Source organism: Abramis brama (assembly GCF_963993115.1).
Source record: "Abramis brama genome assembly, chromosome: 3".
Taxonomy (NCBI): Eukaryota; Metazoa; Chordata; class Actinopteri; order Cypriniformes; family Leuciscidae; genus Abramis; species Abramis brama.
Window position 1 is genome coordinate 21,787,215 of NC_139965.1, and position 14,507 is coordinate 21,801,721.

General features: G+C 38.8%; 1 protein-coding gene across 4 annotated transcripts in view; it reads left to right on the forward strand.

Annotated features, from left to right (window-relative positions):
* The window catches only part of exoc6b (exocyst complex component 6B), a 98,315-nt gene that overhangs the window by 57,157 nt on the left and 26,651 nt on the right, over positions 1 to 14,507 (forward strand). For 2 of the 4 annotated variants that reach the window (XM_084109060.1, XM_084109061.1), the window contains exons 19-20: positions 1,152 to 1,181; positions 11,605 to 11,746. In XM_084109060.1, the coding sequence (XP_083965186.1) occupies positions 1,152 to 1,181; positions 11,605 to 11,746 (172 nt within the window). The remainder of the gene's footprint in view (positions 1 to 1,151; positions 1,182 to 11,604; positions 11,747 to 14,507) is intronic. The other 2 variants (XM_084109062.1, XM_084109063.1) reach the window with 1 other exon arrangement.

The following is a 14,507-nucleotide window of genomic DNA, read 5'->3' on the forward strand; positions in this document are numbered from 1 at the left end:
GCACTGCGATTCTCTGTTGCTTATTTACATCAATTTTAGATGCATAAATAAATTAATAATAATTTAAGGCTCTATTGGCCTGGGCCATAATCCATCCCTGTACCCAGCGTTTTCTGACTGAGCTTGTAGTTGTCTCCCCTATTTGACTCCATCACTTTAAAGAAGATTTTCCTCACAGTGCACTTGAACTTCAACAGAAAGCTAAGTAGGGTCGTAGCAAGTAAGAGAATTGGAGTGTTCTGGGCTTGCAAGCGTATGTGTGGCTCAGCTGACATGGAGTTAAAGAGATTGTGTGGCGTGACCTTAGGTCTCAGCTTTAGTGAAGGAAGTTTAGCACTGGCACAGCCCGGTCCTGACCCCTGTCATGAGGGATTTCTGACAATCAAAGTATTTAAGAGCTTTCCCTCCTACGGGCCTCAACCAAACACCTTTCCGTGTCGGCATGACTGGCTGGGATTGTCTCTGATCCAGGGCTGGTGGCGGTAATGCTGCTTCCTGCGCTCCTGTAATCTCTTAAATTCCTGATTGCCCTTTTTCTAAGCTTTCAGTAAGAGAGAAGTATGACCCTTTCAGCCCACTGTAAAACAGCGCTCACATTGTTGGCTGAATTTCACCAACAGGGGGCAATGTTTGTACGACCCCAGGTCAGGTTACGGTCAGGCTGAATGTCTCACTTTCTCCATCTACACATACACGCATAACAGCGAACCACAGATGTACAGTCAAGCGATCCTGCTTATATTATTGTGTTTGCACATTCCAGCTCTACATGTGAACATAGTGCATCCTGATTCACTCAGCCCCATCTGCGCAACCTCACCATGTCCCCAGTTCACACTCCTGATGGTTTTCAGGAAAGGTCAAGAACTGACCGTTTGTGTGTGTGTGGAAGCGACCCTGCCATCAACTTCATAGCCAAAAACTCTGATAATGACTCCAAAGCCACAGTCCCATCAGTCACACTCGCTTGCTCGGCCTCTCTCACCCGACCACAAACCATCTTTGACACTCAGAGGGACTTTCAGTGTTGATCGTAAACTGTTCGGCCAAGTTGATACGGGAGAGTGTGGTTGACCGACTTCACATTTGAACCCGGGGGAGTCATAAACTCGACCTTTGACCTAAATTTTGTCTTTATCTATCTTCTGTAGGGCAATTCTATAGAGCACGCCACACTACCGGTGAGTATGTTTGCAGTGTGGTCTAACTTCAGCTATAACCTTGGCCATTTCTCGTCACAGTACTTCCGCATGCTGCCTGGTGTTCATCTGACCTACTCATAGCTGTTTGGATGCATTTTTAATGCTTGTTATGGAACACAAATGAGGTGTCTGAAGCTGTGACAGTAGTGTTTTTTTTGTCCCTTAGGTTCTTGGTATTTGTTTGTAGACTTTTACCATAAAATTCAGATAATAATTGGTGAGATTTGTGTGTGCCTTGCACCGATAACGTTACCTTAAGTAGATTTATATGCAAAGTAAACAATCCTCTTAAAGTGCGACAGTAGATGTTTGTATAAAACTGTGAACCGACAACTTAAAGCATCATATGATGGCAATTTACAGTTTTTCTTGATGGAACTGAATGACTGGCAGGGCACTTTTGGATTGTGGAGCCACCTATTTGCCATAACATTCTGTTTCTACATGGTGGTCTGTTCATAGACTGACAGTCTCCGCCAGACATTTTGAGTGTATTTGCTATCTGATCCATAAAACCTTTGTGTGCAAGCTTAATATTCATTGTGTCTCTGTTGCATTAACTTGTCATTATTGAGTTGATGTTGGCAAAATGCTCTGAAAATGTGGCAGCTCATATGAGGAGCTTTATCTTGTAGTGTCTGATGCAGCCATAACATAGACGTCCACCCTATCTGCTAGTAAAATTGGCTTTGTTTGTTTAATTTGGAAGTGGATTTGTTTCAAAGTCTTGATTTTTGCTGTTTGAAAGCATCAAGCTCTCCCATTTTTAGTCGTGCTTACTTTGCTGTACATTTGAATGAAGCTGAACTCTGTACAGCTTCATCATATCATCAATTGTTGCCGTTGCTCGTGTTGCCTTAAATCACCGACATTAAATGTCAGTGACTTACACTAGCGTTAAAAAGTTTGGGGTCAGTACGATTTTGTTTTTGACAGTAAAGACATTTATAATGTAACAAAATATTTTTATTTCAAATAAATGCTGTTCTTTGGAACTTTCTATTTATTAAAGAATCCTGAAAAATGTATCACGGTTTCCACACAACATTAAGCAGCACAACTGTTATCAAAATCATTAATGATTACAATAAGGAATATTTCTTTAGCACAACCTATTAGACTGATTTCTGAAGGATTGTGTGACACTGAAGACAAGTAATGGCTGCTGAAAATCAGCTTTGCCATAACAGGATTAAATTACATTTATAAATATATTGAAACAGAAAACAGTTATTTTAAATTGCAACAATATTTAATAATATAACAGTTTTTACTGTGTAAAATAAATAGATCAAATAAATGAGCATAAGAGACTTCTCTCAGAAACATAATTAAAAAAAAAATCTTACCGACCACAAACTTTTGAACATTAGTGTATGATTTCTTTGTTGCTGCATATCACTATCATCACGTGTTTTTCCATCTAAGTTTCATTCTGAATTAAATTCAATTAAATTATACCTTTCATTTTAAAAACTGCAAAAACAATCCATATAAAGCAGCCTTTCCATCTCATCTGTTCAAGTAAACAAAATCTCATGTCTTTATACTGAATAAAACATTTATCCTCCTCAAATAATTTTTAATGCAAATTTTGGAAAAGTATTTATCATTTAGTGTTCCAGCATTTTAATGCTATATTCCAAAATTTGCATAAATATACTTGAACGTCTAGTGTGAATGAGGGATTTTAATCAAGCAGGTAATCTTTGAAAAGCCTTCTAAAAAGTGGGAGCCACAACTGCTGTTAGTATTTTTATCACACACAGTATCCTCTGATTTTCAGAAAATTTTAACTGGCTTTTATTAAAACCTTTACAACAGCTCTTTTATTCATTTCCAAAGCAATGTGTTAAAATGTTTGTTGGATTTTTTTATATGCTTCCTGGCCCTCTGTAATGTAGCTGTGGAAACCCTGAGGTAACAGAAAGGCCTTCCATATCAATCTCATCAAGCACCTTGTAAGGCGAACACTATTTGTCATTATTTACTTGAAGCCTGATTTGAGCTCCAAACTCATTGGCCTGCTGTCTTTGTTTTCCCTTTGTGTTTGTGAAATGCTGGAACAGTGCAGCATGGTGTCGGGAAGTCCAACACATATTATCACCCTTCCTCTGACCAGAGTGTAATCAGCGCAGACAGGCATCGGTTTTCCTCGAGCGATAATCTCTGCTTCTCGTTAGGATGTCGTGAGTGTACATTCGTTGTTTTTGCAAACAGGGATCGGTGTGTGTTGCATAAATAAGCCGGCGTGTTTGAAATATGAGTGCATTGAGAGAGCCTACACACTCCATGCTGAGTTTTCTCAGGGGTCCTCCGCATGTGGTGCGTGTTGGGGCCGTTTGTAGAAGTGTTGTGACGTTTCAAACATATTATTATTGTTATTAAGAAATCTAACCTTGGCCCAGTGTCCAGAACCCCTTGTTCTTGTATTCCCCCTCCTCTTTATCTCTGTTTCTTGCTTTATTATTGTTTCTCTTTCTGTCTCACTGTACCGTGTGTTCTGTTTATTTTGACAGCCAATTGCTGTTGAGTATTTTTTAATGAGGGCTTTGATGAGCCTTTGTTTAATTAACTGGAGACTGGAGAGGAGGAGTGCAAGTGGCCTCTAACTGTTCACTCATTGCACCCTTTCCTACTTTCTTTCCTTTTTTTGATTTTCGCTCCCTCCTTTGAGCCCCTGAGCTAATTGTTAACATCCCCCTGCCCTGAACTGTAAAACAAATGTGCTACTGTGAGAGGGGTGTGCCACACGAAGCAGAACTGTTTAAATCAGGCCCTAAACACATATCTTTGAACGAAGGCTCTAACGTTTAAGTGTTGAAAGTAGCTAATCTGTTCAGATTTATACATGTAGCCGGGATTCAACCATACATGTATTGATTTTGTGGGTTTTAGTGAAAATGGCCAAATGGAAGGAGCTTTCCTCTGCAACCAAGGAGGAAATTGTTAAAATAGTTACATTTGGTCAATTGTTTTTAGATATTGCTCGTGCTGGATGTGAATGGTTACCCTGGAAATCCAGAGTTCTCGCGAGAGCACAAGTTGAATTTGCTCAGCGAGTTTACTCTGGCGTCAAGTAATGATGCTCATTAAATATGCCCTTTTATCCGAGCTGCACCAATCACATCAGGTTATCTGATATAGGCGGGCCAGAGGCGAGCTAAAGATGATGACAGCGCTGTGACGTCGAAGTTATTAGTGAACATTGCAAGATGGCTATGGATGAACACCAGTTGTTTGAAACGGCTTTTACCGCTACAATGAACGAGTTAGACTTGGCTTTTTATCTAAAAGAGGAACAGAAGATGGCGCTCAAATCGTTCCTTTGCAAGAAGGGCGTTTTTGCTGTTTTGCCGACTGGATACGGCAAGAGTCTAATCTACCAGTTAGATCCGCTGATAGCTAAGCGTATGGGGCTTGTTGAGATTGGTCGTAGTGTTATCCAATTGCGTGCAGTGAGATTGTCAAATGCATGCTTGGTGCCGTCCCTCGAGCTGGCTGATTTTCATTAGTCAATGCCAGACAATTAATCTTTCAGATTTAGGTCTGGATTTCTAGGCTAGTGAATGGTCACCATGTCAACAGAATTATTTCAAAGCACAGTGAGACCACTACCATGCAGAATGTAAAGTGTTGTGGCTGGTGAGCATTTTTACAGAAGGATGAAAATCACCTGAATGTGGGACCACCTCAAAACAGCTTCTAAAGATCTGGATAAAACGTACAATTGTGAGAAACCTCCAATTTCATCTTGAACTGTAAACCAAAAGCTACAAGAGGCTGGATTGAGAGGTTGTATAACAGTAAAGAAAGCATTTATTAGTTTTATTAACTGCAAACAAAAAGAACACCTTATATTTGCCAAAGAACATAAAGATTGGAGTATGGAAGATTGGAGCCATGTTCTGCAGTCTGACAAGTAAAAATGTAACAACTTAGCATTGTATGCTGTCAGGTTTTTTCATAGGAGATGACTGGAGTGTTTTAATATTAAAAGCATGCGTGGTGCACGGCAGGGGAAACATAATAGTATTGGGGACCCATGTCTTCAGCAGGTGTTTGAAGTTGCTGGCTCTTTGAAAATGGACTGATACTTGGGAATCCTGCTGAACACTATGTAGCCAAGTATGGAGGATCTGTTTGGAGAGCAAATATGTATTTTCTAACATAACCCTCCCAAACGCACCATGAATGCAACAAAGTTGCGCGCAATAAGTGTTCATGCTCAGCATTTTTAAGTCTTCAAGTGGCCTCCTCAGTCCCCTGACCTTAAAGCCATTGAAAACCTTTGGGAAATTATAAACCTTGAATTGTGATAAGTCATGCAGTTCTTCCAATGAAGCTTAACTTTGAGAAGAATTTAAGGAGGATTGTAAAGAAGTTAAGCATGACAGATGTGCAAAGTCAATACCCAGGAGAATGGCTGCTGTAATGAAAAAAAAAAAAAGAACCAACAAAATATTAATAACTGATTACATTTTAGTCAATGTATTCTGTATTTCTTGTGGGCTTTTTGTTTTTCTATGCATTTTTTTGCATAATACTATAATACCCATATTCCATGATATGCTGGAGATTGCCTTTCTTGCCAAATAATTTTGTCATTTTACCTTAACCAAGTTTAATCTATTCTTCTTCCCAATATATCATTCTTCTCATATTTTGATTGGTTAATTGATCCTGAAGGGTCATTAAAAGCAAATATTTTGCATATTTGGCTTGGTCTCTTGTGAGTGTTTCCACTGAGTGTTCTGCACGTGCTTTGGAGTTCTAAGTTGAAATTTGGTGTAGTAGCACACTTGTTTTCTTGTATAATATAGTGTTATAAGTTGCTTTGGATAAAAACTGAATTATAAATCAATCAATTTCAGTCTCTCTCACATGGTTTCTTTGCTTTTGTCCAGTATGAATGTGGGTTTCAAAAGTTTTATGCTTCTTCAATTAAGCAGCAGAAAATATGAATGCACGTATAAATGAATACAGATATATCAATATAAGGATATAGAGAATCTATTCACCCCTGCCCAGATTGTGCAATCCTTGCATATGACTCTTGCTCACCACATTTACAAACGCCTTACTCCAATCAGACCAAATGACTCGTGAGTGATGAGAATGTCCCCAGTAGGAGACAGGTACCCGTGTGTGTCTTCATTCCACCATGAGGAACAGAAACAACCCTTACTCCTTTGGCCTCTGTGATTTATTATGGCTATTAAACATACAGAGACAGGAGTCCGGAAAACAAGTGTGTTTATTTTTTAATCACTGCAGTGCAGTGCATGCACTCTAATCATCTATAATCACCTAGTTAGTGCTTCAGCCTGATTAGTGGCTGACTGAATATGACTGCAATGTGTGTGCATATGTGTAGTTGTATACGTTATATGTTAAGTGTCACGTTGAACACACAAAACAGTTTTCTACTCATTATATCCATGCCAAATGTAGATTAACACATAGGCCATAGGTATTTCAGAAGCTGGTGGAGATGGATTATAGCAATTTCACATGGGGCCTGACCCCACACAGGACACAATCACACGCCTCCATCCTCTTTTTGGAGTGAGAGAGGAGGGGAGCTTTTCCTGTTGACCCCACCTGACCTGAACCATTCAGGTCTTTGTCGGTCAGGTGCATGTGTGTGTACTTTATACTTTACATGACTGTGTACAAAGAAGCTGAAGTGAAGTTCACAGCCATATGGCCAGCTGATGTTGTGGTGACGCCAACCCTCCCCAGTCCTTGCCCTCTGATTCTGTAAGAACAACCTTATGTCGGGGCTGTGCTGCTGCAGTTAGATCTTGTGCTCACAACATACAGTGACCCTGAAAAGTATTTAGAAACTTAAGACACTCTTAAAACTCTATGAAGTTCATTGCATTAGAAATCTTAATATATAGCGAAGTGCCATTCATTTTGTAAAAAGATGGATAGCACAAGTGCAAAACATGTCACTTAGTGAAACGTGTCCATAGTTAATGTAATGAACAACCTTGGAATAGTTGGATAGATGTGGTTTAGAAAAGTGCAGTTAGTTGAGAAGTGGTCTAGGTTATATATTATTTTATTTATTTATTTTTATTTGTCCCCACCACAGTCCTTAAGGCTTTTAAGCTGTCAGAGAGCGAACCTGAGAATTAGTTAGTTAGTTAGTTAATGCTAGTAGCTTCTAATTTAAGAAATGTCTACAGTGGAATTTCCATGTGAGATGGAGAGGGACAGAAGAAGAGGAAAGGATGAGATGACTGAAGCAAAGAGGGCATTGTCTTGCTTTCTGTTTTTCCTTCCATTCTCTACCCATCACACATGGACAGAAAAGGGATAAAAAAGACCTCTCATTCTCTCTTATATGGATTTACTGTGTATTCATCCTTCATTTTGCTAGATTTATTGCCCGAGTGTTTCCAATGTGCAGGAAGTCCTCTTGTATAATGGTGTTTTGTTTTTATTTTTTGACCCCATCAGATAAAAATCCCACATAGACTCTTGGCCCTCCAGTCTGCTGTTTTCTTTCAGGTTTAGTGTCATATTAATAGCTTTGGATCTCCCCTAAAGTATTAGCCTGATTGTCAGGAAGGCGCTGGACGGCAGACAAGGGCATATTTGAGGTTTTCGGCTTGGAGCTTGAATTATGTGTGTATCAGCGTGTGTGACGGTGAACGTGTGTTGATGTTTAAACAGCACTGTGGTTCTCCCGGCATAAATATGCACCATAGTGCTGCTAAGCTCCCCTCTTTATGTTTGTGAGATTGCATGTAAGCATTGACTCTTGTGGTTGTAAATACAATATGAAAAGTATTTCGGTAACCCTTCCTTTTACAGTCCCCTAATTACTAGGTATTTACCTGGTAAATATATGGTAAGTTATAGTTGTTTATTGGTAATTACCACAGGTAACAAGTATGTAAATGCAGAGAAACTACAAACTAATTACTAAGTATTTACTGGGTAAATATATGGTAAGTTATAGTTGGTTATTAGTAATTACCACAGGTAACAAGTATGTAAATGCAGAGAAACTACAAACTAATTACTAAGTATTTACCTGGTAAGCATATGGTAAATGATAGTATTTTAGTGTGTAATTACTTAAGGTGAGTAGTATGCAATTACAGAGAAACTACCAGGGAAAAAAACACCACTGTTAAATATCAACTCAGCAAAGTACTGTGTACTTGTTACCTGTTTAGGTTGGTAATAACTCAGATTTAATTGTGTACTTCCTCAGAATGTAGGCAGCCAATTTTTAGAAACACCTCCAGTATTACCCATCAATTCAAGTTAGGTGTGTAGTTATCCTAGGGTTATGTTGGTAACAGTCTATGTTTATTTATTACTATCTTGAAATTAAGACGGTAGTTTCCAATAAATTACCTTGTCTTACATAGTTGTTGTTCATTGCTACACCCATTTATAGAGGGTTTATCAAATAATTTACCTTACACTTACCTGGTAACTACCCCGCAGGAACAGTTTTCCCTAATGTCATGGCACATCTTAAATACTGGGTATGTTTTTACAATTTACTCGGTAAGTAAAGTGCAACTGTACTGTAAAATGAAGCCTTGTTTATTTCCATGGTATTACCGGAATTGTACCATATAACCTGATCATTCCCTTTTCCATATAGTCACACTTTTTTACCTCGTATGTCCTGCAACGTTACCAAGGAAAACATGACAATTTACTCAGTAAGTAAAGTGTAACTGTACTGTAAAATGAAGCCTTGTTTATTTCCATGGAATTACTGGGATCTTACCATATAATCTGATCATTCCCTTTTCCATAGTCACATTTTTTACCTCGTATGTCCTGCAACGTTACCAAAGAAAACATGACAATTTACTCGGTAAGTAAAGTGTAACTGTACTGTAAAAGGAAGCCTTGTTTATTTCCATGGTATTACCGGAATTGTACCATATAACCTGATCATTCCCTTTTCCATAGTCACATTTTTTTACCTCGTATGTCCTGCAACGTTACCAAGGAAAACATGACAATTTACTCAGTAAGTAAAGTGCAACTGTACTGTAAAAGGAAGCCTTGTTTATTTCTATTGTATTACCAGACTCTTACCACATCCTTTGCTACTGCATTCCAGCCTGGTCTCATTAATAAGTAGTATTAATACGTAATTTTCAAAGATAGAAAACTACATAGGCTACAATTATGAAGAAAAACAACATAGGCTACGTGTAATCACAATAATTTATTTATTGCGAAAATGTCAAAGCCGGTACCAAAAGTCGTTCACATGACGATGTGTTGCAGTCACAGTCCTCTCTCTCAGTATATAATAGTTTTGAATGAGGCACAGAGCAGAATTTAAGTTATTAATCCATGAAAATGTTAATCCGGCTTCCCTCTGTGTGAATGCGCGCGCGCTTCTCCATTTCAAATGTAGTTTACCGACTGAAATACGGCATGTTGCAATCTGTGACGAACATGGACGAACAGGTGAGAGCCAATGAGCGTTTGATATCACTGCCGTAAAACATGTCGTAACGCTTCTTGAGGGCGCAATTTTTGAATTTGAAGTCTGACAGTTACGGACTGCGCTGCTGTGATAGCCTGTGAAATGGAGATGAAGATCACTCACTGGATAAAGGGCTGAATTTGGATCTCTTTCTTGCAAACGTATGGATTCTAAAGATTTGGATTATATCAAGTATAATAAAATTGATGTATTTTGTGAATTTATGTTGGTGTATTATTGTTCTATTGGAGAAAACGCATTTTGTGTCTCACTGTAAATAAACTAAATATTAAAATGGTTAAACGATTAAATAAGGTATTTTTAAGGTTTTAAAGTGTATTCTTGTTTAACTGCATGTAGGCTAATCGTTTTTGTGCTGTTAATTAGTAAACATTTTACATTTTAGTGCTGTAAATACGTCAGTATTATACGTTTCTGTGTGTATAAAACGTAAGTAAATGTACAGTAGAATTATTACGTAAAAATACACACGTATTCTCATGAGATCACGTTGAACATTCTCAGTAAGTAAAGTGCAACTGTACTATAAAAGGAAGCCTTTTTATTTCCATGGAATTACTGGGATTTTACCCAATAATCTGTAATAGCTACAGTTACGTAGCTATTACAGATTATAGGGTAAGATCCCAGTAATTCCATGGAAATAAAAAGGCTTCCTTTTACAGTACAGTTGCACTTTACTTACCGAGTAAATTGTCATGTTTTCCTTGGTAACGTTGCAGGACATACAAGGTAAAAAAGTGTGACTATGGAAAAGGGAATGATCAGGTTATATGGTACAATTCCGGTAATACCATGGAAATAAACAAGGCTTCCTTTTACAGTACAGTTGCACTTTACTTACCGAGTAAATTGTCATGTTTTCCTTGGTAACGTTGCAGGACATACGAGGTAAAAAAAAAGTGTGACTATGGAAAAGGGAATGATCAGATTATATGGTACATTTCCGGTAATACCATGGAAATAAACAAGGCTTCATTTTACAGTACAGTTACACTTTACTTACCGAGTAAATTGTAAAAACATCTGCAAAAACATACCCAGTATTTAAGATGTGCCATGACATTAGGGAAAACTGTTCCTGCGGGGTAGTTACCAGGTAAGTGTAAGGTAAATTATTTGATAAACCCTCTATAAATGGGTGTAGCAATGAACAACAACTATGTAAGACAAAGTAATTTATTGGAAACTACCATCTTAATTTCAAGATAGTAATAAATAAACATAGACTGTTACCAACATAACCCTAGGATAACTACAAACCTAACTTGAATTGATGGGTAATACTGGAGGTGTTTCTAAAAATTGGCTGCCTACATTCTGAGGAAGTACACAATTAAATCTGAGTTATTACCAACCTAAACAGGTAACAAGTACACAGTACTTTGTTGAGTTGATATTTAACAGTGGTGTTTTTTTCCCTGGTAGTTTCTCTGTAATTACATACTAATCACCTTAAGTAATTGCACACTAAAATACTATAATTTACCATATGCTTACCAGGTAAATACCTAGTAATTAGTTTGTAGTTTCTCTGCATTTACATTCTTGTTACCTGTGGTAATTACCAATAACCAACTATAACTTACCATATATTTACCAGGTAAATACCTAGTAATTAGGGGACTGTAAAAGGAAGGGTTACCAGTATTTCTTGTGTGTGCTCATGGAGACTACATTAGAGACCAGAATGCAGCAGATTCTGACTATCGAGTGAATGAAAGGATTATCTTATGATATTCAGTTGGACAGGGACAGGGAGGAGAGAAACGTAAACAATTCAAATAAATGTCCATAGTTTTACCACCTATTGGAGAGGGTTATACTGTGTGAAAGATACTCAGTTTGTGAACCTGACATTTCTTTGTTTTTCTCTCTCATCTGTCCTTCTTTCTCTAGGGGAAGGTGGCTCAGACGGCATGTATGTCAGCCTGTAAACACCTTTCCACCTCTCTGCTGCAGCTGCTGTTGGAGGCTGATGTCAGGCAAGTGTCTATGGGAGCCCTGCAGCAGTTCAACGTGGACGTCAAAGAGTGTGAGAGTAAGTTTAAGTAAAAGCTCAGTGACATATTCATAATCCTCCTTAAACCTGATTGCATGATTGTACTTCATCCTGGTGTGGCCCAATTTAAAATTTCCCGAATCCTACTGGAGACGTTTAATCAAGCCACAATGCTGTGTTTGCTGTAACTAACTTCTTATTTGACACCCATGTGACTTTCTGAAAGACTAAGCTGAAAGTTAGAGGAAAAGGTGAAAAGAGAAGGGTATGCATTTTTTGCTAGCATCTGAGATTTGTCGCTTGGCTCATCTCTCCTCACGGCTTTGCGTGTGACCACAGCTAAAACTGCCTTTGAGCACCTAACCCCGTATGGTTAATGGATTTCCCTTGATCCTCAGCCAGAGCACGCTATCGCACATAGGTCACAGAGAGGGAGAGAAAATAACCCCAGTCATATAACGGTCACATCAGTTACACTGTATGACACCTTTTTCTTGTGGTTTGCTTTGGTTTACCAAGCAGCCTGTGATTACCAGTGATTACTTTCATTTTTAGAGACCCCCTGTTTATTTGTATGCCTCAAACCACAAAACTGAGCTTTTTAATCAAAATGTCATTCGAGTAATAATAAAGTCAACCCCCCCATACTCATACACTCATTCCGTTTGAGACTTGGTGAATGAGGTGTTTACATTTTTTGGAAGTTTGAAGGTTGGGTCTTAGGACAAAATGGAAAACTAAAATAACTTCTTAAAGATGTAACCACTTGAATGCACAGATGATGTGTCTGTGGTTCAATCTATCAACAGTTTGGAAGTGTCTGCGCTGTGGGATAGAGAGGGAGGGAGATATGAAGGCACGATGAAGAGAGGAAACAATGAGGTTCAGTTTGGAGAGTTTCAGAAGGGTTGGAAAATATATTTCTTTGCATAAAGCTTGATCATTAGCAGTCCCAAATTTGTTTTTAACGTGTAATATTGAATATGGGTAAACTGTGGATTGCAGGTGAGTACTCTGGCTGCTGCGTTTTGAATGTATTGAAGTCTGGAAATAGCTTTAGAAAGAAGGTCATAACATAGTCATGATGTGTAGTGTTGAAGGGGTGGACAAGCATCTTGATGGTTTCACTGTCATAAAAAATTTGCAAAAATTGTACAACAGCTCGTCACTGGGGCAGTACCCTAAAAGGGACAACTTTGTACCCCTAAAACATGCACATAAGAACCTTTAGAGTAATAATATTTTTCCTTAAGGTACTTTAAGGTTTTAATTTAACTATAGTAGGGTTTAAAAATAACAATAGTGTACACTGTAAAAAAAATATTTTCATGATTTGTTATCACAACTTTTTATCTTTTGTCAAATCAACTTAGATAATTAATGTGGTTCATGGCATCATATTTTGAGTTTCTATTAATTAAACCAATTTCCTTCATTGTATTTACTCAAATATTTTATTTCAATGAACTCAATATTTTAAGGCAACCAGGTAACTTACTTTAAGTTAAATCAACAATAATTGTTTACAGTGTATTCATTATTAGTTCATGATACCTAATGCTTCTAAGAAATTGAACTTTATTGTAATGTGTTACTGCGTTTCGTAATCTGTTATTTCATGATTAGGTATTTTGGGGTAAAATTGGCCATTTGGGTACTTTCAGGTACAACTGGACATTCAGTCATATTATTATAATAATAATATATAATAATAATAATCAGTCATATTATATACTAGAATGCTTCCTAATCACTTTTCCTAATTAAATGTTATCAGTCATCATACCACTGCATTATTATCTCGAGCCCACAAGAGGCTCTGTTAAACTGACATTGGCCTCTCTCGTGTTTGCTGCGCCTCTTTGACCTGTACAACACCAGGAGCGAGCGATTGGACATTCAAAGGGAGAGGGCGTCAAGAGTTGCTTCCTGTTCAGTTCAGCTGGTTTTGGGGAGCATAAAGGTCTTGACAGCATTTCCTTGCTTATCCTTTGGGAGGTTTCTTAGTGTAGTCAGTAACAGGGCTTTATACTGGAATGTGGCAGTTAGGTGAAAGCCTAGAGGTCCCTGTTCTTGAATCTTGATGAGATGTGCTCTGACACGCGTCACGTAAACCATGCCGTCTTTGCCGCAGGTCTCTCTTCTGTAAAAAGGCGAATGGGGAAGTTCGCAAAATCGACATAGTCTCGGGCTGAGACGCAGCAACAAAAGCGCGAGGGTAAGCAGTCGCTGGCTCAGCGTTTGCGGGGGTCAGAAATAAAGATGGCAGGCGTGTAATTTGCGTGAGAGGCAAGAAAGGCACGCAGCATCACGAGGTGAAAGGGATTTCTTCTGGCCCCGGCTTGTTTTGTCTCCGCGTGTCAAATGTTCCGTTTTTCAGAATGGTGAAGCCGCTTGTTTACGGGTTCCCGTCCAAAGGCACAGAAAGGTCCAATGGCCCTCAGAAACCTCTACAACTCTTGCACTCCCCACACACCCCCAGCCCATTGGCTTTTCACAAGTGTTGTCGGCCCCTTCGCTAAGTACCACGCCACTGGTCTGGGAGAGTGGCCTCATGGGAATCGCCGTCAGGCCTCAGGTTACGGGGTAAAGGCTGCCCCTCATCCCCACACAGTCCCTCTATCTGGCTTGTCAGATCAACGTTGGGGAGAATTAATGAGAGTTTGATGATGATTTTTTCCACCGAATGGGCCGCACAAAGCCGGTGGCAGACCGAGAGACATGACTCCGCTCTGAACCACCAAACGAACCCTCCACCCCCTCTGCCAGCACCCCCAAAACCTTCAAAGCCCCCTTCCAT